Raw genomic sequence first — 22,117 nt, forward strand, 5'->3', positions numbered from 1 at the left:
TATCATCAGCATCATCACCAGAGACAAGGGAGGAGTTTTGGGTTCTGTGATTCAGCCTTTAACCTACTGTCATTCCCAGGGCAACATTTACTTTGAACCATTCTAGAGATGTGTGGGCCAAGTTGTCACAGGAACTTTGAGGGTCTCACAGGACAAGATTCACATCTTGGCTCCCGTGTTTTCTGGATGCCTGACTGTGCTCACTATGTAATGTTCAGAGTCTTAGATTTGTGATCTGTGAACTAAGGATGCTGTCCTGTCTACTCCATAGATTTCACATGGTTTAAATGAGACAATGTGTGGAATTCACAGAACAGGCCTCACTCTGTAGAGGTCCATCAACTCTTATCAGAGCCTGGCTTCTTCTCAAGCACATGGTTTATCCTGGGCTGGTGTCCCTGATGGAGAAGTGGTGTGGGCAACTGAATACTGTCCTCATGTATTCTTTGGTTTTCTCTCTTAGGAAAAGCACCTCATTTCCTGCGACTCCAAAATGTTGAGGTGAATGTCGGGCAGAATGCCACTTTTCAGTGCATTGCTGGTGGGAAGTGGTCTCAGCATGACAAACTTTGGCTCCAGGTAAGAATGGCAGAAATTCTTATTTACACTGTTCCCTCCCTTTGCAAGGAAGTAAGTATGTGCTGTGAAGAAGGGTGTGGTATGGAAAGGGGCATTTAAAAATTTCTCTGCTCCTAGGATATTGCTCTCCGTCCATACTCTTGTGAAATATTATCTACTGTTTCAATAGACTGGCATTTTAGAGATGGAGAAGCTGATGGCAGCCTAAAAGTTCTAGGTGTAGTAGAATTTGTGAATATGAGCCCCCCCCCTGGTCCCACTACCATCAAGTACTCTTGGACAACCTTTGTTACTAAAGTTACAATTGCTAAGGCTAAGACAAACTGTGTACCTTAGGGTCTGGGATTGTGATGTCATTTATCCTTGACTAAAAGGGACTTGGATGTCCTCATGAAACTGTTGCTTTTTTGTTAGAAAATGCTTTTGAGATGAATAGTCTGTTCTCTGGCTAAATGAGTCAGTCACTGAGTACAGTCCATCAACACACTTGTCTTTCTTTTCTTCTCATCAATTCTACTTCCCTAGCAAGATGAGAGAGCATCTCTGGGTAGGGTACAAAGCCAGAGGACAGGACACAGAATGAGAGCACTCATGGTGATAGCACTCTCATGCTCCTATCATTGCAAATACAACTACCAAGATCTGAGTCAGCACAGAAGGAAAAGCAGACCTAAGCTTCTCCCTGCAGCATCCACGAAGCCATCTTTATTCTCTCTCTCTCTCTCTCTCTCTCTCTCTCCCTCTCTCTCTCTCTTTCTCTCCTTCCCTCCATCCATCCCTCTCTCCCTCCCTCTCCCTCTCCACACACACTCAACACACACACACACACACACACACACACACACACACACACACACACATATTTCTTTTGACAGTGTTTTGCTATGTAGCCTAGGCTGGACCAAAACTTTTTATCTTTCTGCCCCAGTCCTGCAAGTGCTGGGATTATGGGTGTGAGCCATCATATCTAGCTTCCATTTAATTCCAAATATTTTCATTATTGAAGATAATTGAGATATAATGTTTAAGGCATATAACTTGACAAATTTAATGTATTTATGTGTGAATAGTTTCATAATCAAGATAATGAATATTAGTGTCACCTTCCAATGTGCCCTTGTCCACATTTTTAATTTCTCTCTACTCCAGTGTATAATAAAGATCTTCTGATGTGTTTCCTGATACTATGCATTTGTTTACATGTTCTACAATTTCATATTAATGTAGGGCTTGGGGAAATAGGTCAGTGGATGAGGCTCTTGCTGTGTAAGCATGAGGACTAGAGTTCAGATTCCCAGAAAGCACGAAAATCCCAGCATCTGTAATCCCAGTGTGCCTGTGGTGAGTGGGAGGTGGAGACAGGTGCATTCCTGAAAGCTTATGAGCCAGCTAGCCTGGTGTACTACAGTGGACACAAGAGGCAGACCCTGCCTCGAAGAAGGTACAAGGTGAGGACCCATGCCTGAGGTTGTCCTCTGACCTTCACACACCTTCTGTGGCACTTGCATGAATGTCTTCATACACACATGAACACACACACACACACACACACACACACACACACACACACACACAGAGAGAGAGAGAGAGAGAGAGAGAGAGAGAGAGAGAGAGAGAGAGAGCGAGCAGTATTAAACTCTTTTTCTCAATTATTCTGAAGTGAGGTCCATTTAAATCATTGCATGTACCAATATTTTATTTAGTTAGCTTGTTTTAGGAATAATCTGTTCTAACAATGGACTATTAATAGTAAACCATATATCATAATTTTCTTACCTATTAACTTGCTGATAGCTGCCTGTTGCGTTGTTTCCTATTTCTTTTTTTTTCTTTTTATTTATTTTTTTTTTACAGCGGATATTTTTGTTCATTTATTTTTTGGTTTTTACATCCTGACACCAGTTTCCCCTCCCTCCTCTCTTTCCATTCCTTCCCCCAATGCCTGCTCCCTCATCCCATCTCTTCCTCTTCTATTCCCCTTCAGAAAAGGGCAGGATTCCCAAGGTTATTAGCCAGCCATGCTATATCAAGATGCAGTGAGACTAGCCACTCCCTCTCCTATTAAGGCTGGATAAGGCAGTCTGGTAAGAGGAAAGGGTCCCCAAAGCAGGCAGCATAGTCAGAGACAGCCCCTGCTCCTACTATTATCAGCTAAGAAGAATCTGTTAAACATTAATGTGCAAATCTTTGAGTGTGTGTGTGTATGTGTGTATTCTTTCATTTTTCTTCAGTAAACATAGAGTAGTGACATGGCCAGGTCTTCTGTAAACATGAGTTTAACTTTCTGAAGAACCAAGAGCTATTTCAAACATGGCATTGCTACTACCAGTTTATGTAAATTCACTTAGCACACAACTTTACTAGCATCCACTGTAGTCAGTCTTTTCAATTAATATAGGTGTTTATTTGTACCTCAGTGTGATTAGGAAATTTATTTCCCCACTGACCAAGGATGTCGAATGAGTTTTCAGTGCTTTGGCCCAGGTGGACTCCGTATAAATTTTGATGGCAGTTCCTACTGTCATCTCGCTTCTTAAATTTGAACCTTTTTTTTCCCCTTGCAGTTGAAAACTGCCTGGGCAGACAAAGACCATCTAGGCACTAACAACTGTTCCCTGTTGCTTGTGTCCCACCTTGTTACTCAGTATTAAGCAGTGTCATTGATTCTTTTCATTGTAATGAGAGTTCAAGTACATTTTGCTCCAAAGAGGCACTGTCATTTCAATGGCATCAACTCCTCGGGGTCATAAGCAAGAGGTAGGACAATCACAATATTTTCAGGAACTTTGAGTATTTCAGTTATTGTAAGGTCAGCATCGCTACAGTACTGACTCATATGCACTAAGCCACAGCCCTATGAACAGGAGGATGTTAAAGCGGAGAACAGAGGAAGTGTTGAAGAAAACAGACAGAAATACACATTATGGGGCTCTTTCTTATTTATTTATCTACTTTTCAACATTTTTCAGGTGGCTTACAATAGGATACAAAGCAAGACAAGATAGTGTAAATTAGACGCAAGGCACCACAAGATAAGAAGAGCACGGGAGAGCTGCTTTTCAGGCTATGACTACATTTCTGCATTTCCACTGCCTGCCTGTGGGTCACAAGTGGGACACCCGAGCACCACAGCCACCGGTAGAATAAAGAAAGCATGTCAGATTTACAGTTTACAATGTCTGCGAGATAAACACAAACCAATTGCTCAGGAAAATTCTAACTGTTGTTCACACAGAGGCCAGACAGGAATAGTTCCCAGGAGCCCCCGTAAAGCAAAGACTGTGTGATGTAATGAACAGCGTCCCCATCACAGTCTTATTGAGGGCACACAAGTGGCTTTTGTGGGGCTGCTTCACATCATAATAATACTCTGTGTGAAAGCAGGCTTAGGAGGTGGACGGAAACCGGGAGCACAGCTCGAGCAGGGGTCCTCAGCTTTCTCTAATCTATCTCTACCCAGGGAGGCTTTAAATGTAATGCAATGAGTGGATGGATACAATAACTATCCCTGCAAGGAAGGCTTCTTGAGTATCGGCTTCTTCCTCCATATTTCAGGGAATGTTAGGAAGGGGGCTTGAATACTGGGCTTTCTGCCAAAGACCCATGTGACTAGTGAAATTCCAGGCATGTGTGCAACACTGTAGTTGGAAGTTATTGATCATTGTAGTCACAGGGAAGCAGAAACAGCAGGACACACACATATACACATAAGTGTATGCAGCGTATAGACAGGTCCATCATTTCTGGAAGATAGATACATAAAATCTAAAACCATCAATGCACACATTTTTCCAAACTTAGCTTCATTTATGGCAGTTTTCTAAGGAAATGACCAGAAATGAGGACAGAGATGTACCTGCAACTATATACAACTGTACAGAAAACTAGAAGAACTAGTATGTTCTGCAAGAGAGATTAATTAAGTAAATGCTGGAATGAAATAATTAAATATAAGATGGTGGGAAGATACTAATGACATTCTCATAGTATGTAATTAAGTGAACTGTACAAGCTATAAAATAGTTGGTATATTTAATATTTTAATGAAAAACACATATACATATATAAATATGTGCAGAGTTATATACCTACTCATATAATGTATATACATCCCTATATATCATGCCTACATGTATACATACACTTATAATACTATAAAGCATACATCAATATTATTAATTGTGATAATAGATTGATAATGCTTTTATTCTTTTTTTCTGTTTTATGGAAACATTAAAAGTAAATAAGTAAACTAACAAACAAAAATAAATGCCATCAAATGGAAGAAAAATGCTCACCTTTCCTTAGATATTGGTGTTCTAGAGATGATAGGAAGTGTCTCCTAGTGTCGAGTGGCTAATTTCAGTGGAAAGGCTGGCTTCCTGGTGAGGACACAGTCCAGATTCCCTCAGGTGTACTGTTCATCCAAATGGTGTTTAGAATATTCTGCGCATGTCCTCCTTTCTTATCCCAACGATCAGCTGATAGGACTTTCCCTCTTCTCACTCTCCAGGGACTCTAGAGCCAGACCACTTGTCAGGACCACCATGGAGCTGACCTTGGAGGTCACTCTACAAAGAGTATGCTCCACTGGGAGACTGTACATCCATGACACTTGCCGCCTCAGAAATGAGGTCATGTGTGCAGATGCTCTGCATAGATCTCAGCAGGGTCTGTGTATGTGTTGAGACAATCACAGGCACCAGAGAGGGTCTGACAGGAAAAGGCTCATATTCTGCAAGCCCATTGGTCCATATCAGCTTCACCTGCTGGGTGTAAGATAAAGAGGTATGTCTGTCAGTCTGCACAGCAGTAACTCTTCCCATTAGCTTCTTACCTTGATCCAGTGCGGAAGCACTAGCTACCAATGCAGAGAGTGAAGAATCTCCCCCTCCCAATGGCTCTGAACTAGATGTCCCTCTGTGTAGGGATTCCACATGGTGGTCAGAGAAACTCAACAATGATGGTAAAGCCAGGAGAGTATGCATATATGGACATGTCCTGAAGGCCTACACACAAAATACTTTTAATGCTCACCATGATCTTTCAAAGAGCTGACATTAACAGCTCAAATGAGGTTGAGTATTGGGGGCGGGGGTGGTGTGTGTGTATGAGGACTTCAGGGTCAAACTGGAATTGAGCAGGAGAGCCAGGATAAGGATGTGTGCTGCATCCTGAAGCCTTGGGTTCATTCATTTCGCTTTACTACACCAAATCTAATCATTCTTTACAGGTAGATCCTTATTGAAAAAATGTAAGTTCAAGCTGAGAAAATGGCTCAATGGGTAAAGTGCTTGCCATGCATGAGGACCCGAGTTCATTCCTCAGCACCCATGCACATCTGCAAACCCAGTGCTTGGGGGGCAGAGACACAAGGATCCCGGGGTTTGCTAGTCAGCCACCTTAGCTGATTCAGACAACTGTAGGTTCAGGAGGGAGCTTGTCTCAAAAAGTAAAACAGGGAGCAGTTGAAGAAGATATCCAATGTCAGTCTCTGTCCTCCCACCATACACATGCACACATACACTCGTGTGCATGCAAATGCACACACACATGCACACATGTTCCTTTATTTAGCATACATTCATGCCTCTAATTTTCCATCCACTGTACTAGATACTTGAACGTATTTGAATTTCCCAAATTTGTAAGAAAAATCATTGAAATAAAAGTACACTTGAAATGTCACTCACACTGACCTCTCTGGATGCTTTTTGGCTTTATTGTCTCTTTCTGATCCCTGTTTCATAAATATAAGGTTGATATTTGCAATGTGGCTTTCTTCAGCATCCATCTCTTTCTAAAAGCCACCCTTGTAAATATCAGCAGTGTGTTCCTTGTTAAAACCAAGGGATGCTTATCAGTCCTTTTACAGATGTTCCTTGGCTTAGGGATGGAGTCACATCCTGATCATGAGTGTGAGGGGCACCGAAAGTACATTTAGTTAGACTCAAGCTAAGGGTCAGCCTTGCTCAGCAATGCAGGGTATTGTGGAGTTCCCATCGCTTCCCCCTCTCATTACTGACTGACTGGAAACTGGGGCTCCTGGCTGCTGTCCATCATTTCCACAGTAGTGCAGCACACACTGCTAGCCAAAGCACAAATAAAAATTCAGAATTTGAAGTGCGATTCCTGCTTAGTATATATCACTTTTGCATTGATGTGGAGTTAGAGATGTTCTAAGTTAAACCCCCATCAGTGGGGTCACTGTCTGTACATGACAATTTTTTCAGCCCTTGATGACACTCAGTATTCCTTCTGTAAACATCTGCCTGCCCTCTTGGGTCCCTGAGGCCATGGGCCAATCACTGTTATGAGATTGTTTTAGCTGATTTGCAGGTTAATAAGATTGTCTACTACAGTTTTATAGATGCTGGCAGAAGACTCGAGACTCCTGGTTCAAAGATGAGGGGCCTTGTTACTTATGACACTACAGTCAGGGTGGGCTTCGTGATGGTGTTCATGTTCTATGAGGACAATGGGGGTGGGGGTAGGTATAAAATGATGTTCCAACATGGGAGATCTGTGTTGTAGCCAGGGAACCCTATGTTAGGAAAACTATACATTAATATTTATTAGTAGACATTATGGAAATAAAAGCTATATAAACTCATGTTTTTTAAGTTGTGGCCCTGACATCTCATGCTTTATTTTCTGTGCTACTCTTCACCCGAAGGTCACTCAGATAATCAAGGAGCTCCAGGAAATAAATGCATGAAGCTCCTGTTAGAGTGTTTCCCTAGTGTGTGCTGAGGCCCCGGGTTCCATGTGCAGCACTGTGAAAAATAAATAGAAAAAACTTACCTGCACGCAATACCTGGCCTTCCTTTCTCCTGTCTTGTACAGCTCCCCTGTGAGGACCCTGGCTACTCTGACCTGGAACTTTCCCCTCAGGTATTTCTCTCTCTTATGCTGTTTCTTTGTGGCTTTTCTCAGCCCATCATCAGCCTATACTTTCAGGATTTAGCCCAGATCAGCTTGCTCTCTGCTTGGCAAGGAGCTGGTGCAGAACCAATCTTTGCCCCCCCCCCCCCCCCCCCCCCGGCGGATTTACCTTTCTTTGGTGAAGACAGACTCTTGAGTAACACTGTTGACTATTTCATCACAAAGTGGGAAGGCTGTTTGGGGAAGATGGGGCTGGTGGACTTAAGGCGGGGAAAGCAGAGACAGTGAGTGTGCAATATGGACAGTAACTTCAGAGGAAGTGGCCTTTCAGTGGTGCTTGGAGGGATGAACCAGTCACAAACAAGGAAGCCATCACTGGGAGATGGCAAATGTGTAGGCCCTTCCCCCACCTGCTTGTCTTGTCTGCTTTGCTGTAAGCTTGTGGCCCCTGTGGGGTTTACACCAGTCCTCTTCTGAGTCTGCAGGAGCTCTGGACTCAGGCATCAGACCCAAAAGAGCCGCCGGCCATGAATGCAGTCGGCCCTTGGAAGGGTTTCAGAACAGCTAATCAAAAATGATTTATGTCTACTTCTATTTCTTTTAACTTTTAATAAAGAATAATCAAAAGCTATTCTTTAGAGACTGCCAAAAAGGTACAAATGTGCTCTTAAGAGAATGGATGGGCGCGATTCTAGTAAGTTTCCAAATGTCATACCATTGTAGGGAGGACTGGGGGTGGAAAGAGTATTCATTACGAATGGATTGTGGGAATGTCACCTAAATATGTGCTGGCTGGGAGACTCCTGGAGCAATCAGACCATTTCAGCTGGAAATATTGGACCTGATTATTTATTTACTTACTTATTTTTTTATTCCTGAAGCTCAAACTATCTTGCAAGATTGCAAGACACTGTATTAGAATATCTCCTATTTAGTGAGTGTCCAATTTGTTGTGTAGAACCAGCAACAGTTTCCCTTTTATTAAAGACAGCATTGTCCTCATTTCTGCCAATTACAAATCAATTGCAAGCCTGGCTCCTCTCTGAAATAATGACAGCTTTTTTTTTTTTTTTTTCTCGTGCTATATCTTATCTCTTTGTGAAGGGGATAATGTTGTGGCACAAGAGGTGAATGGAGAGGGAACAGCAAAACAGTGAGGCCTTAATAGATACCTTGATAGATAATTAGGAAGTGGGCAAATAGAACATGCATTAGGCACACCTTTTCTCTAGGTGGTTCCCAAGACAGAGAGATCCTACTTGAGGTAGAATGGTGTGTGTGTGTGTGTGTTCTAGGGATAACAAAGTATAAATATTTCTAGGTCATTTTCTTCAATGGATAAGCTGGCTTACCATATAAAACAATGCAAGCTTAGAGGAATTGGAATACAAGTTGCTTTTACAGGGTGGGGGGGAGGATTTTGATTTCATGGTCAACTATTACCCTGAGAGGGACACTGGTAAGCATAAGATTGAACTGAAGGCTGTTTAGGCTGTAAGACCCATTTGTTCTGTTTAGAGCATGTATCCATCCCTGGATGAATTGGAATATATGTTTCTCTCTGGCCAGATGCAGCTCCATTGATCTTGGTAAGCAAACAGAACCTCTGGTGTCTGTGAGCAGGACTCAGTCATCCTTAGGTCAGGAATGTGGCTCTGTGCATAATCCTGGGCTGGCTTTAGCCTTCTCTTGGGGTTGGGTACCTTTGGTGCAGTGAAAAATTTTCAACCCCAGGAAGTTGTCCTAGAAATAAGGCAGCTTTTAATTTGTGTGTTCTGGGGTGTTATTTGCCTACTTGCTTTCCCCTGAAGGTCTGAGAATGAGATTAGTCTTCAAGTTGTTGAACCCAGACAAAGGTGAGCCATATTAGCATCATTTGGGAAGCTGTTAGAAATGAGAATTATCTGTCTTCACCAAGCCTCTGGAATCACTGTATATGTGATTCTGATGAACACTGAAAACTGAGGACCATGGGTCTAGACTGATGGATATGGGTTCAGAAAACCTTATCCACCTACTGATCTTTCAGCTGCTATAACTTGATACTGTGGGACATGTGTACATATATATTTCTCTCCTTCTTATGTATCTGTTTCTGACTAATAGACTTCCACTATTTCCAGAGAAGCAGGCCTGTGCTTTCCACAGAGCAGTCATTTTCTGCAACATGAAATGAGATGCTTTTCAAACAAACAAAGGTGTCTGGAACCTTGCAGGGTCTACCTACTGTTACAGAACCCTTGAGTCTGTCTATGCCTGTTCCACACTGGACAGCAAATGGGTGCTGGTGGTGAATGGCCTGTTCCTGGAATAGATCATCTAGGTATAGTTCCTCATTCAGCAAAGTCACATAAAGCTATGCTCTGATGGGGCTCACAGACCAGCTTCAATAGACCTGGGAGCTTGCTAAAGATGAAGGATCCCAAGCCTGCCCACCGAACCAGACAATCCCAATCTGCAATTTTAACGAAGTCTGTACTCTAAGCCATGTTTCTTGACTTTTCTTCCATCTTTACTTCAAGGTAGTTTCAAAGGTATTAGAGACAGTGTCTTACGGTATAGCCCAGGCTGGCCTCAAACACTCCATCTTCTTGTGTCTACCTCCCAAGTGTTGGGTCAGAAATGTTCACCATCACATTTTCTTAATTAGGACTATTAATTATTATGACCCATAGCATACTTTACCAAACATCAGTTTGTTAAGATAAAAATAGCCTTATCGATTAGGGTCAATCTGAGTTCCCAATTGATGAGGACTAAGGTAGGGCCAGAGAGCCCACTTTTCTAGTTCACAAGGGATGCTAATGTAATCCATCTTGAGCACCAGCCTTGAAAACCACTGTTGTAGGCTATTCTGAGAGCAGGCCTTTTTCTACACCCACCCTGTTTTTCCTCTGTGAAGTAGGCTATTTCAATGTTCTATTTCATGTTTATGTTTTTGCCTTTTTGTTGTTTTGCTAGAATCTTTACTCAGCCTGTAAATTCCTTTGGGCAGAAATTATACCTTCCACACCCCACAGTCTCTCATTTTCTGTTTTGTAAAATAATGAGTACATTTCCAGAGTGATTAATAATAGAACAGGGAAAGAGGAGAAAACTCGGAGTCCAAGCTCCAATAAACAGCCTCTACAAATGGTTATCAGCTGCAGTTCTCCTAACAACTAACAAGTTCCCTAGAGCTACTGAGGTGGCTAGTCCAAGGACCACCCTTTGAGAACTTTCCCAGGGATTTAAAAAGGATGAATTAATCCCTAGTGTGCTAGCCAGTGAGCACAGTGCTGAGTGAAAACTAAGAACTCAGAAATGCCATTTAGGGACAGGTGTGGTAACACAACTATATTCCAGGGATGCGAGGGTAGGAGGCTCAAGAGATTGAGACCAGTTTGGGCTATCCAGTAAGAGACTAGTCTGGACAGTAGGTTACATCTAACCTTAAAGACCTTAAAACACAATCATGTTTGCTTGCCTTTTAGTCAATGTTAACATTAATCATAAATTAAACAAAATATTTATCCAGTTCAGTTATGCAGTTCTTGTGTGTGTGTGTGTGTGTGTGTGTGTGTGTGTGTGTGTGTGTTTATGTCTTGTGTTGTGTTAGAAAACAATGTTTTATTGTAGAAAACTTAAGCCTTCTGCATGGCCAGTATTCTACCAGGGTCAGTTCCCATTAAAAAGAATAGCACAACCTGTGGAAACAAATTATTCAGAAGCCAAGTACTCATAGATTTCAAGGCAATGCTTGTTGGAATTCAGGGACACCATGTGGTGATTTACTGTAGGAGAAGGTAGAGATAGGAAAGTGCCAAGCGGCGAGGATGCTTTTATTGTCCTTACCAGAGTCTCTTTAGAAGCCAGAGTTCTCATTCCCCAAGCCTGTACATGTAGGCTGCCCAAGGCTCTAACTCCCCTTCTCTAGGAAGCAACTTCAGAGAATGGTAAGTTTCCTCATTTTGCTATGACTGCAATTGGCCACAGTGGTGGTTCAAGTGTTGGTCCCTGGTTTCTAGGCAAGGATTTCTCTTTCTACTAGTGATACCCTTTTTAACTGTAGAAAAATTTACCCTGGATATATAGGATATATGACAGGCATATAAATCAAATATTCACTGGCAATAAATTATAATGAAATATCTTATTGCTTAACATATATATAATATAATAATTTTATATTGAAGATCAAAGCGAATTTGAGTATCTAATCAAATGGATATGCTTACTAATTTTGCATAATGAATTAAATCTTGGCTAAATATTTGATATGGCAGAATGGAGAGCCTCTTCAACCCTTTTTAGAGTTGATCAATATTTTAAATTTATAATTGTCAATGTTAAGAACTCTGCTTTATATAAATACACAGTACAAAATGGCAGAAGTATGTTTAGGGTCATTTCAGAAATTGTTAGATTTAATAATTAAAAAAATCCACAACAACTCAAGTCAGCTACTCAAACAACAGTTGTAACAATCAAACATGGCATGAACAGTCAAATATGGCATGGGTCATGCACAGAGCCAAGTGTTCATGCCACAACCTAGAGTCTCAGTGAAGGACTGTCTGAGGTGTTGACCCATCAGCATGTCTGCAGGTGATTGTCTTGACTGCCTAGCTAGGACACTGTCAAAAAGTGGGAGGCATCATTCCTTGGTTTTATATCCTGGACTGAAGAAAAATAGACAAAGCTAGTTCAGTGATAAACGTGTATGCATTCGTTTCTCCCTGCTCTTGACTATGGATGTGACCAGCTTCTTTAAGCTTCTGCCCTGTGACTCCCTGATAGGATGGATTTAATACAGAATTGTGAGTCAGATAACCCCTTTTCCCTTCTAAGTTGCTTTATGTCAAGGTATTTCATTTCAGCGAAAGAAAGGAAAGTAGAATGTTCTTCATGTCAATCAAGCCCATGGACCTAGATTTCGGATCCTTTCTTTATTTAACCAAATTCCCTCTTGTCTTCTCCTTTGCATTTCCTATTCTGCCCTTATCTGGGACTGGAATAGTAGCTATGGCATGTGCTTCTTACACACTCGCTGTGTTTGAATCCCTTCACATGGCCATAGCACGCAGACACCCAGGTCTCTTCCTCTCTGAGTGTCTATCTCCTAGTCTTGTCGTATACCCATGATTTCTTCCTCTGGAATCCCACATTTCTGCTTGCCTGTCTTGACCTTCAGCCTTTGCCTGCCCTTCCCTGCCTGTTTAAGCCAGTCACACTCGCCGGCTCTTCCTATCTGTGCTCATCTCTCTGAATTTCACCTCCATTTCTCCTTGCCCACTGTCCATCACTGCACTATTTCTGCCTTGACTCTGGGCCCTCCTGCTTGTTCCTGCCCCGCTGTTACCTGCTCCCAATATGACAAGTATGATTATCAAAAGGCCTGTTTTCTGGAGATTCTATAAGACAACCTGCAATTTCCTATCCTTCAGTGCGAGAAAGGTTCTCAGTTCAGGAGCTGAAGAGAAAAAAATGTGAACAGTTCAGGGGAAGGCACTTAATCCTCTCCAGTTCTGCCAGAATCTGACATCATTAAGAAGATAAGTAAATAATACTGGAGGCAAAATCAAGATAAAATGTAAATGTGCACAATGCAGCTTTTGCACTTAACCAGCCCTTTCTCTTAGTATTGGTTTCTTATTGCTACTGAAATAAATTCTACAAACCTAACGGCTCAGAACTAATTTATTTCTCTGCCATTGTTGAGATGAGCAGTCAGAAAAGAGCTTCAGTGAGTTCTGCATATGGCACTGAGATGTTGGTAGGCTGTGTTCCTTGAGGATATGTCCAGCCTGTGACCCCTAGACTTGCATGTGCACAAGGGTAGCTATGAATGCAGCCTACCACAAAACTGTAAATGTAAAAGTTGTGAAGTTTTTACAGTTGTTTTTGCATTTGGTTTAATGGTCCTTGTGTTAATTTCAAAAAATATTTATTTTTATTTTATATGTATGATTATGTTGCCTTCATGAATATTTCTGTACCATGTACATGCAGTGCCTGAGGTGGCCAGAAGAGGGCATTGGATGTCATGTAACTGGAGTTACAGATGGGTTATGCTCTGCCCTGTGGGTGCTGGGAATTGAACCCACATTCCCTGGAAGAACAGACAGTTCTCTTAACTGCTGAATAATTTCTCTAGCCTTGATTTCAGGGTTGTTGTTTTTTTAATTGTGAACTTTGTAGATAATAATGTTGTTTTACAATGACAAAAGGTTGACATTTGACATGCTTGTAAATGTCTGGGGAGATAAATGAACCATGACCTCTGCTTTAGCTCCTGACTCCCTCCTTCAGGTTCAGGTTCAAGTGAGCAGTTGCCTCCCTCTGACCTGTCCTTCTATCCATGTCTTCTCTGACTCTTGCTCTCCCCAACTTGCCAGTTATGAGAACCTGTGTGATACATTGGTCTGAGGTAGATAATCCAAAATTGCATTTAAAAAATCTTAAAATCCTTGACTGAATTGTGTCTTTCAAGTCTCTCTTACCAGATATGAATGTGTGTGTGTGTGTGTGTGTGTGTGTGTGTGTGTGTGTGTGTGTGTGTGAACATATTCACAGGTTCTGGGTATTAGAGTTTGGGCATCTTTGGGAGCTATTATTCCACTGACAACATTTTTTTTTTTTTGCTAATTTCATGGTTAATTTGCAAAACTCTTATAACACCAGAATGTTCCTTCTTGTTAAGTGTTTTGTGTACCTTCTCATTTATTCCTCACAGTGACTCCACAGGTGGGTAGTTTTTGACAAATCTATTGTATATGGGAAGAAAGGGGAGGAGGAAAAGAAATGAAAGTACTATAAATAAATCAGTTTGGACAATATCTAACTAATCCTCTATCACTGACTCATCTATATGTATTGTAGCGTTCTTGCATTGCCTTGCTAAGAAATGGTGAGAATGAAACACTTGGGGTGATCTGTATCTTCTGAAATCCCCTCCCCTGTCCATTCTGCATCTTTTCAAAATCAGGGTTAAATTCTCATATTTTCCAGAATCTTTTTTTACTTTCTTATCATACTACTGTAAGGAGGGGGTGGTTCTTTAGTATCTGGTAGCTTTTTGCACCTGGGTCTAAGTTATATTATCTCTTGCAAGGATACCCCAAGCCATGCACAGATGTTCAGGAGTTATAATCCCAGTGGCTCCTGACCACTTACATGGCTTGATTTTGGTCGTGCTGCATCATTTCTGGCATGGGAAGGGGCTATTGCTACCTCTCTTGCTGTCCTGACTTTTGAAAATGCCATTTACTTTAATATTTGGAAATGTAGACATGATCCAGTTTGAGGTAAAAAGTCCTAAGAATGCTAAAACAATAATGTGAAGGAAACTGTCCCCTTTGACTCCCTGACTAGTTGGAAGCAGGCCTTCCCTTTGGTGGGAGCTTTGGTGACTCTGTGTCCTGTCTCTTGGTTCACTATATCTTCGTGGGGTTGGTACAGACTGCCTCATCAGATGCCTTGCCCATTTCTGTATCTCCATCTTAACAGGTCCCTGACAACAGGTGGATTAGAAAATGACATGAAAAAATGGGTTATGCACATGGAGAGATTATTTACTTCATGGAAGAAGCAACATATCTCATCTGGAAAGACTTGGAGTCTAGGAATCATAAATAGCCAGGTTTCTCTAAATCCAAGCAGACAATTAAAACCCTTCATTTCACTTTAGAGATAAAAATTACATTAAAGCAGGCAATGGGGATAAAGTCTTAGGAAAAAGTGTTTGAGTTGATGCTGGAAAGCCTCGATGAGGGATGTGTTTGCTCTACATATTTATTTAACCTCTTTGACATTTGATTCTTCTGAGAAGAGCAGCAATAATACACACCTCAACAAGGCTATGAAGATTAAAATGGAGAATTACACAACAGTGCCGAGCTCAGATCTGCCACATACTAGCTGCTTAGTAAATGTCCACTCAAAATGCATCCACATGCGTGCCTTACCAGTTGTGACAGCTTGCTACTGTGAAAGAATCCATTTAACCCAATACATCACACCAAAAATTCAGGTTGCTGAAGACAAACACCTATGTGTGTTTGCCCTGATCTTGCAAATCTTTGTAGTGTCCTCATAGGAAAATGAATGGAATTTTGTCTCTTGGGGACTCATAGTCTCAAGTGGGGAACAGTCATGGACCAGGATGTGTGGAATGTTTGCACAATACAGAGAGGTACAGCTGCCTTTCAGATAGATGGTAGTGTGATTGATGAGGGAACTTTCTAGAGATAGTGGCAAGCTGAACATGGATTAGTGGGAGAGGGGACATAGCACATTGTCAGCAGAGGAAAGAGAACATGACAAAGAGGAAAGAGAGAACAACCCCTGTCCATAGTGGCAGCCTGGGGACAGATGGGGGTCAAAGCCTGTGGGTTGGTGAGACATTGATCACCAGCTGAGGAGCTGAGAGCAAGGCTGATTACTAATGCTCTATGTGGGCTGGATTTTTGTTAATCTGCTGAAGCTTGTCTTTGGGGAAATACTGTGGTTTCTGCTTATGAGATAAAGGAAAACAGGAGGGAGGGGGTTAGAGGAATATAGACAACTCCAAGTGTGTGCTGAACCAGAGCTGAGGCAGTTAGGAGAAGCTCTTGTCCCAGTTCCTTCCAACTAGGCACCCCTCCTTTTGAATCATCTTTTCTTACCCCCCCTCTTCCTTCCTTCATATTTTTTTGAGAAAGCATTCACTATGTAGGCTGGCCTCAAACTTGTGAACCTCCTGCCTCAGCTTCTAGAGTACTGGACTGACAGACATGTAGTAGTGCATTAAATGGGTTGGGTTTATTTTTTTAAGTCAGAACCATAGTTCAGAATAGATAGAAACAATTTGTCATTCTTCTTAAAGGAATTCCTAGGTCCCTGGAGCATGCAAGGGTCATGGGGTCTATGTTGAAGGTTGCCAGGAAGCCTCTGATGCTATGACTTCTTCTCTCCTTCCCTTCATGTGTCTTCAGCAATGGAATGGCAGAGACACGGCCCTCATGGTCACTCGTGTGGTCAATCACAGGCGCTTCTCGGCCACAGTCAGTGTGGCAGACACCTCTCAACGCAGTGTCTCCAAGTATCGTTGTGTAATACGCTCAGATGGTGGGTCTGGTGTGTCCAACTATGCAGAGCTGATCGTGAAAGGTGAGTGCCCCCAGGCCACAACTTTACTGAGTGGCTGGTTACAGGACCTTCTTCACTCCATTTTGACATAGCAAGCCCCTTCTCTCATTTTTTGCTTCCTCCTCCTCCTAACAGCACAAAACAGGCTTCTGGTCACTGATCCCCCAAATATGGGATACCTACATGAGGGATGTATACCACAGAAGCAACCTCCAATTTGACTTGCATTTGTATTTCAAATCAAGATGATCACATGTTCTTTGTGATTTAGGGATGTCCTATTGAAATGTTCTCATAGAATTATTTGTGAGGGTTTTTTAACTGCAAGTTCCAAATAATGGCAATATTTCAGGAAGTCTGTTGAAGTAGTGAGCCTGCCTCCCAAACGGTCTTGAGTCAATGTTCATCAGTTTTCCTGTGCTTGTTTACTAGGAGGTACTATTTCCATGCTTTGCATCACAATCAGTACACACTTGGTCCCCTGTCTTAACTACTTTTCTGTTGTTAGGACAAAACACCATGACTGAGGCAACTTACAAAATAAAACATTTAATCTGGGGCTCATAGTTCCACAGGGTTTGGGTCCATGGTCACCATTATGGGAAACATGGCTGCAGATAGGTAGACATGGTAATGCAGCAGTAGCAGAGAGCTCACATTTTGATCTACAGGCACAAGGCAAAGAGAGAGCTGATTAAGAATTGCCTTGGCTTTTGAAACCTCAAAGTGCCCCTAGTCCAAAAAGACCACACCTCCTAATCCTTCCCCAGAAGTTCTATCAACTATGGACCAAATATTCAAATGTATGAGCCTATGGGGGCCATTCTCATTGAAACCACCACATTTCCCTTTCCTGCCTCTTTGAAGAAGTTGTGAATCCTCCTCCTGTTCAATCATGCTTATCAGGCATATATCATTTATGCTGGTTCAAATGAGCAATATCACTCATAGATTCACATATTTGAACACTTTGCTTCAAGTTTCCCACACTGTTTGAAAAGGTCATAGAATGTTTAGAAGGTGGAGCCTTGTTAGAGGAAGTACCTCACTGGCAATGGGCTTTGAGAAGTCATAGCCTTGCCCTCACCCAGCTTCTACTTTGGTCTCTCTGCTTGTATTTGTGACTGAAGATGTGAACTCTCACCTTTCCATTCTGGCTGCCTGCTGTTATGCCTCCCCCACCATATGAATACCCATGCCACAACCACAAGCCAAAATAAACTCTGCCCTCCTTAAGTTGCCTCTGGATATGGTGTTATCACACCAACAGAAAAGTAACCAATGCTCATTCTGTCCAGTGCATTTTCCTCTTTTTAAAAATTTCCATACTCACAGTCATTTAAGTATTTCCAGGTGTTTCTATTTTCTTCCTTTGAGCGTACAAAAATTTACATCTCAGCACAGTTCTTCAAAAACAACAACTAATAATAATTTTAATTTTTTTTGTATTATACAGAACTGGATTCTTTTCTTAGATAAATTCTCTGGAAGTTGAATTGGTATACCAATGCATATGAATATCTTTATGGATTTTCTTCTCTGTATTGTAATACTGCTTTTGCAAAGAATGGTTTGGTGGTTTACACAGGCAGCAAAAGTATATGAATGTATTCATTTTATCACTGCTATGTTCACTGATTAAAATTTTAATATAGCAATATTTAGTGAATGAAATAATGAACCTGTTCATATTATGCCAGCTGTAGAATAATACCTGCTGTGTTTGAAGGGAGAAAAAAATTGCTTGATTCTCAGAAGGCTCTGGTTGTTTGTTGTTTCTGCTGCTGCTTTGTTTTTACTTGAGCATGGATTGGTGTAAAAACTTTGACTTCTCTTTGCTGGCTCTGTGTGACTGGTGGTTTCAATGGGACCAAAATGGAGATCCCTTTCTGGACTCTCTATTCTGAACTATCCTGACTCTGGGTGCATAGTCACATGGAGGATGGTGTATGAAGAATTCACATCACTTTGTCTCCTTTCCTACTGTGATTGCCAATAGCGACTGTGAGTTTGACAGGGTCTTGATTCACCTATGAGACAAGCCTCTGGCTGTGCCTATTAGTAGTTATCTAGATTTTGTCGGCCTTAGGATATATGTAGCTAGAGAACTTCTCTCCAGGTCCCGCCAAGGCCCTGCAGTTCCACAGCCCACTTATAAAATAAACACACAGATGCTTATATTATTTAAACTGTTTGGCCTAATGGCTCAGGCTTATAGCTAGCTATTCTTGTATCTTAAATTAACCCATTTCTATTCATCTATAAGTTGCCATGTGACTCTTGACTTACTGGTATCTTAACATCTTCTCATGGCAGTGGCTGGCAGTGTCTCTCTGCCTCAGCCTTCCACTTCCCAGACCTCTCATTTCTCTTTGTCGTACCTATACTGCCTGTATGGCTACTGGCCAATCAGCATTTTATTTATCAATCAATCATCCACAGTACTTCCCTTTTTTTCTTTTTCAAAATGGAAGGTTTTAACGTTAACATAGTAAAATTATAAGTAACACAACAATTATCAAGCAAGAATTACAGTTACAATATTTAGTCTATTTATAATGGCAAAATTAAAGAAGATATTCCATCTGTTTTATATTTGTGAGTCTAAGGTTTCATATCTAACTTATCTCTTATCATAACTAAGGAAATTATAACTACCTAGTCTTCAACTACATCAGAGACCTCAGAAGGACATAATACTACCTGAGAAATGGGACAAGGATGCAAGCAACTTTTGGGAGTCTTGAAAGAATAGACAGAGACAGCTGACAGCCTGGACAGTCATCCAAAGTTTCTCTGTAAAGTTGGGGCATCTGTTTTCAGTCCACAGGACTAGAGTCTCTCAGTCATGCTCCAGACTTCTCTGGATTGTAGTATGTGTCTCTTGTTTGCTATTGTTCATGTTGGTTGTAGTTCTATCGTATCTAAGTCATTATCCTTTATTACTCCTGGACAATATTTGATAATCGTTCCTATTGTATATAGGTTAGAACTTTCTTATTTAAACAAAAGGGGGAGGTGTAGTGGGTAGATGTTCCAGCTTTGACCTGGAAGTACTACCCCCATTGAGGCTTCAGTAACTGTCACACCTACAAGGTGGGGCTGAGAGAGGACCCCTAAAGACACGAGATCTGGAGGGGCCAGCTCTCTTGGTTCCTTGAATCCTGGACGCTGGAAGTAGACTGAGCAGAGTTCTCCAGAGAACACCGCTAGACTGCACTATACCTTTCCCAGACCCTGTTACCTATCCCTTCAACTGTAAGTTACCCCACAAAATAAGCCTCTCTTTTAACTACGTGGAGTTACCTTAATAATTCTACCAATAGACATACTTGTGAGAGATTATCTACATTAAATCAGCATGGGAAAGGTTATCTTAACTATGGGCAGCATTGCAATGTGAGCTGAGGTCTTGGACTGAATAATAAGAAAGTGAGCCTAGTGTCAGCATTCATCCCCCTACCCCACCCCCACTTCCTGACTGTGGATGGAGGGCAACCAGCTGCCTCAAGCTGCTGCTGCCGTGACTATCTACCACAATGGACTTTACTCTGGGACTGTGAGCCAAACTAAACCTTCCCTTCAGTTGCTTTTGCTGGGATGTCTTCTCCCAGCACAGCAATGGGGAAAGAAAATGATGCACCTACGTAGCTCTTACTGCACTTCATGGGAATGGCTTCCCTTTGCTTGTGCTTCATTTCAGTCCCTTTTCAGACATGAGTTCTGACAGTGTGAGGGTGTCAACTGGTCTCTTTTAAGGGCTCCCATTCAAGGTTTCTCCCTAGCGTGAGTTCTGTATTCATTGACGCACAGAAGTTGCTGCTGTTGGACTCCTTTCATTGCCGTGGTCCCTCATTTCGTGAGTCTCAGCCTTAAGATTTCTGTGGCCTGATGGATGTGTGAGTGGATTATTGGTTTCAGCGAGCATCTATTTTCATCAGCACAATGTCATGAGCCTTTAGGCCAAAGGTCAACAAATTAGGTGGTCATGAACAAAATAATACCAAAAAACCACCTTCAAGTTCATCCACATGAAGTGCCATTCATATATAAAAGAAACCGTCACTTTGATTAGGCTCAAATCTTTGCTTTCCTGGTCCTGGAGACTGATGCGTGTGACACAGTGGCCTTTGCAGGTCTTTCAAATACTCAGTGAATGTGTAATTTCCTGAGCTGTCTCCTGGAACACTCATTGTGCATTGTCACAGCTGATTTCCCACTCTGCTTTGGGGCCACAGTAGAATGCCCTGTTCTCTTATGCTCACTTAGTCTTACTCGTGTGAAAACTTTGACATCTCTTTGCTGGCTCTGTGTGACTGGTGGCTTCAATGGGACCAGAATGGAGATCCCTGCCTGGACTCTCTATTCTGAACTATCCTAACTCCAGGTGGATGGTCACATGGAAGATGAAGTATGAAGAATTCACATCACTTCATCTCTTTTCCTACCGATGGTCAGTAGCAACTGTCAATTTGACAGGGTCTACATTCACCTATGAGACAAGCCTCTGGCTGTGCCCATCAGGAGTTACTTAGATTTGGTTGGCTGTGGGACATACCTGTGAGGCACCTTGCATGTACCTGACTGGTGTGAAGTGGTGATGAGGTGATGGGAAGGACCACAGGAGTCAGTGCTATACCCCAAAGTTTGTACTCACAGAAAAAAATGGGGTCAGAAAATGCTTGCTTTATTCTTTCCCTGTGTTTTCTTCTCAGAGTCAGGGTGAAGAGGTGTGGAAGTGCTGATCTGTAGGCTATTGGGGCAGGGGGATTGCTGAAGCAATGCTTTTTGGCTTGGTGAGGTGGCCACTGGGACAGTCTTTGTCATTTGTTAGCTGTGCCAACCAAAGTCTAGTTAAGGCAAAGGGACAGTGCAAGCTCTGGTCCCAGGTGCTTTAGTCACATGTGTCACTGTGACCCTGCAGCCCATGCTCTCTCCTTTGAGAGGTGTGCTGGGAGGTTCTGTGGCTTCTCCATAGCATGGAATAGTGCACTGGTACCTTCTGAAATCTGGCTCTGTTTTAGGACTCTTTGGTGAAATCCATCCACTTTTTTGGCATAGGATTTCACTTTTTAAGTACCCTTTTCCCACATTTTAATATTGAGTGGGTGATAAGCCATTTGCTTGGTCCCTTGAATATAGATGTGGCCCCTCACATATGTTGTCTCATTTTATCTTAATGGCAGCCATGCACATTGGTTTTATTTCAACTCCTTTTATAGCTGAGAGAGCCAGTATAGCAGGGTTGAGGAGCTGTGGGTCATCCTAAGGGGAAAGCTGGTTGGCTCTGAGTCCGAGATGTGCTACTACTGTAGCTATCTTGGGGCTGGGAAGGAGCTGAGGATTAGGGCTTTGTTGGCTCCTGGTATCACAGTGCTGTAATCAGTGCCAAAGAGGTGCAGATAACGGGCAAGCAGGTAGATACCCCCACCCCATAGACATAAGGCAGTGAGAGGCAGGGTCACTCACAGGTACCAGTGCCCAGTGGTCATCTGAAGGCAGGGGATGGGAGCAAAGGACTCTCCCACTAAGTCTCGTAGTCTTG

General features: G+C 42.1%; 1 protein-coding gene across 13 annotated transcripts in view; it reads left to right on the top strand.

Moving 5' to 3' along the window:
* The window catches only part of Ptprt (protein tyrosine phosphatase receptor type T), a 1,144,051-nt gene that overhangs the window by 412,298 nt on the left and 709,636 nt on the right, over positions 1–22,117 (top strand). For all 13 annotated transcript variants that reach the window (XM_036185148.1, XM_036185155.1, XM_036185146.1 and 10 more), the window contains exons 5-6: positions 464–579; positions 16,419–16,593. In XM_036185148.1, the coding sequence (XP_036041041.1) occupies positions 464–579; positions 16,419–16,593 (291 nt within the window). The remainder of the gene's footprint in view (positions 1–463; positions 580–16,418; positions 16,594–22,117) is intronic.

This window comes from Onychomys torridus, chromosome 4, assembly GCF_903995425.1.
Source record: "Onychomys torridus chromosome 4, mOncTor1.1, whole genome shotgun sequence".
Taxonomy (NCBI): Eukaryota; Metazoa; Chordata; class Mammalia; order Rodentia; family Cricetidae; genus Onychomys; species Onychomys torridus.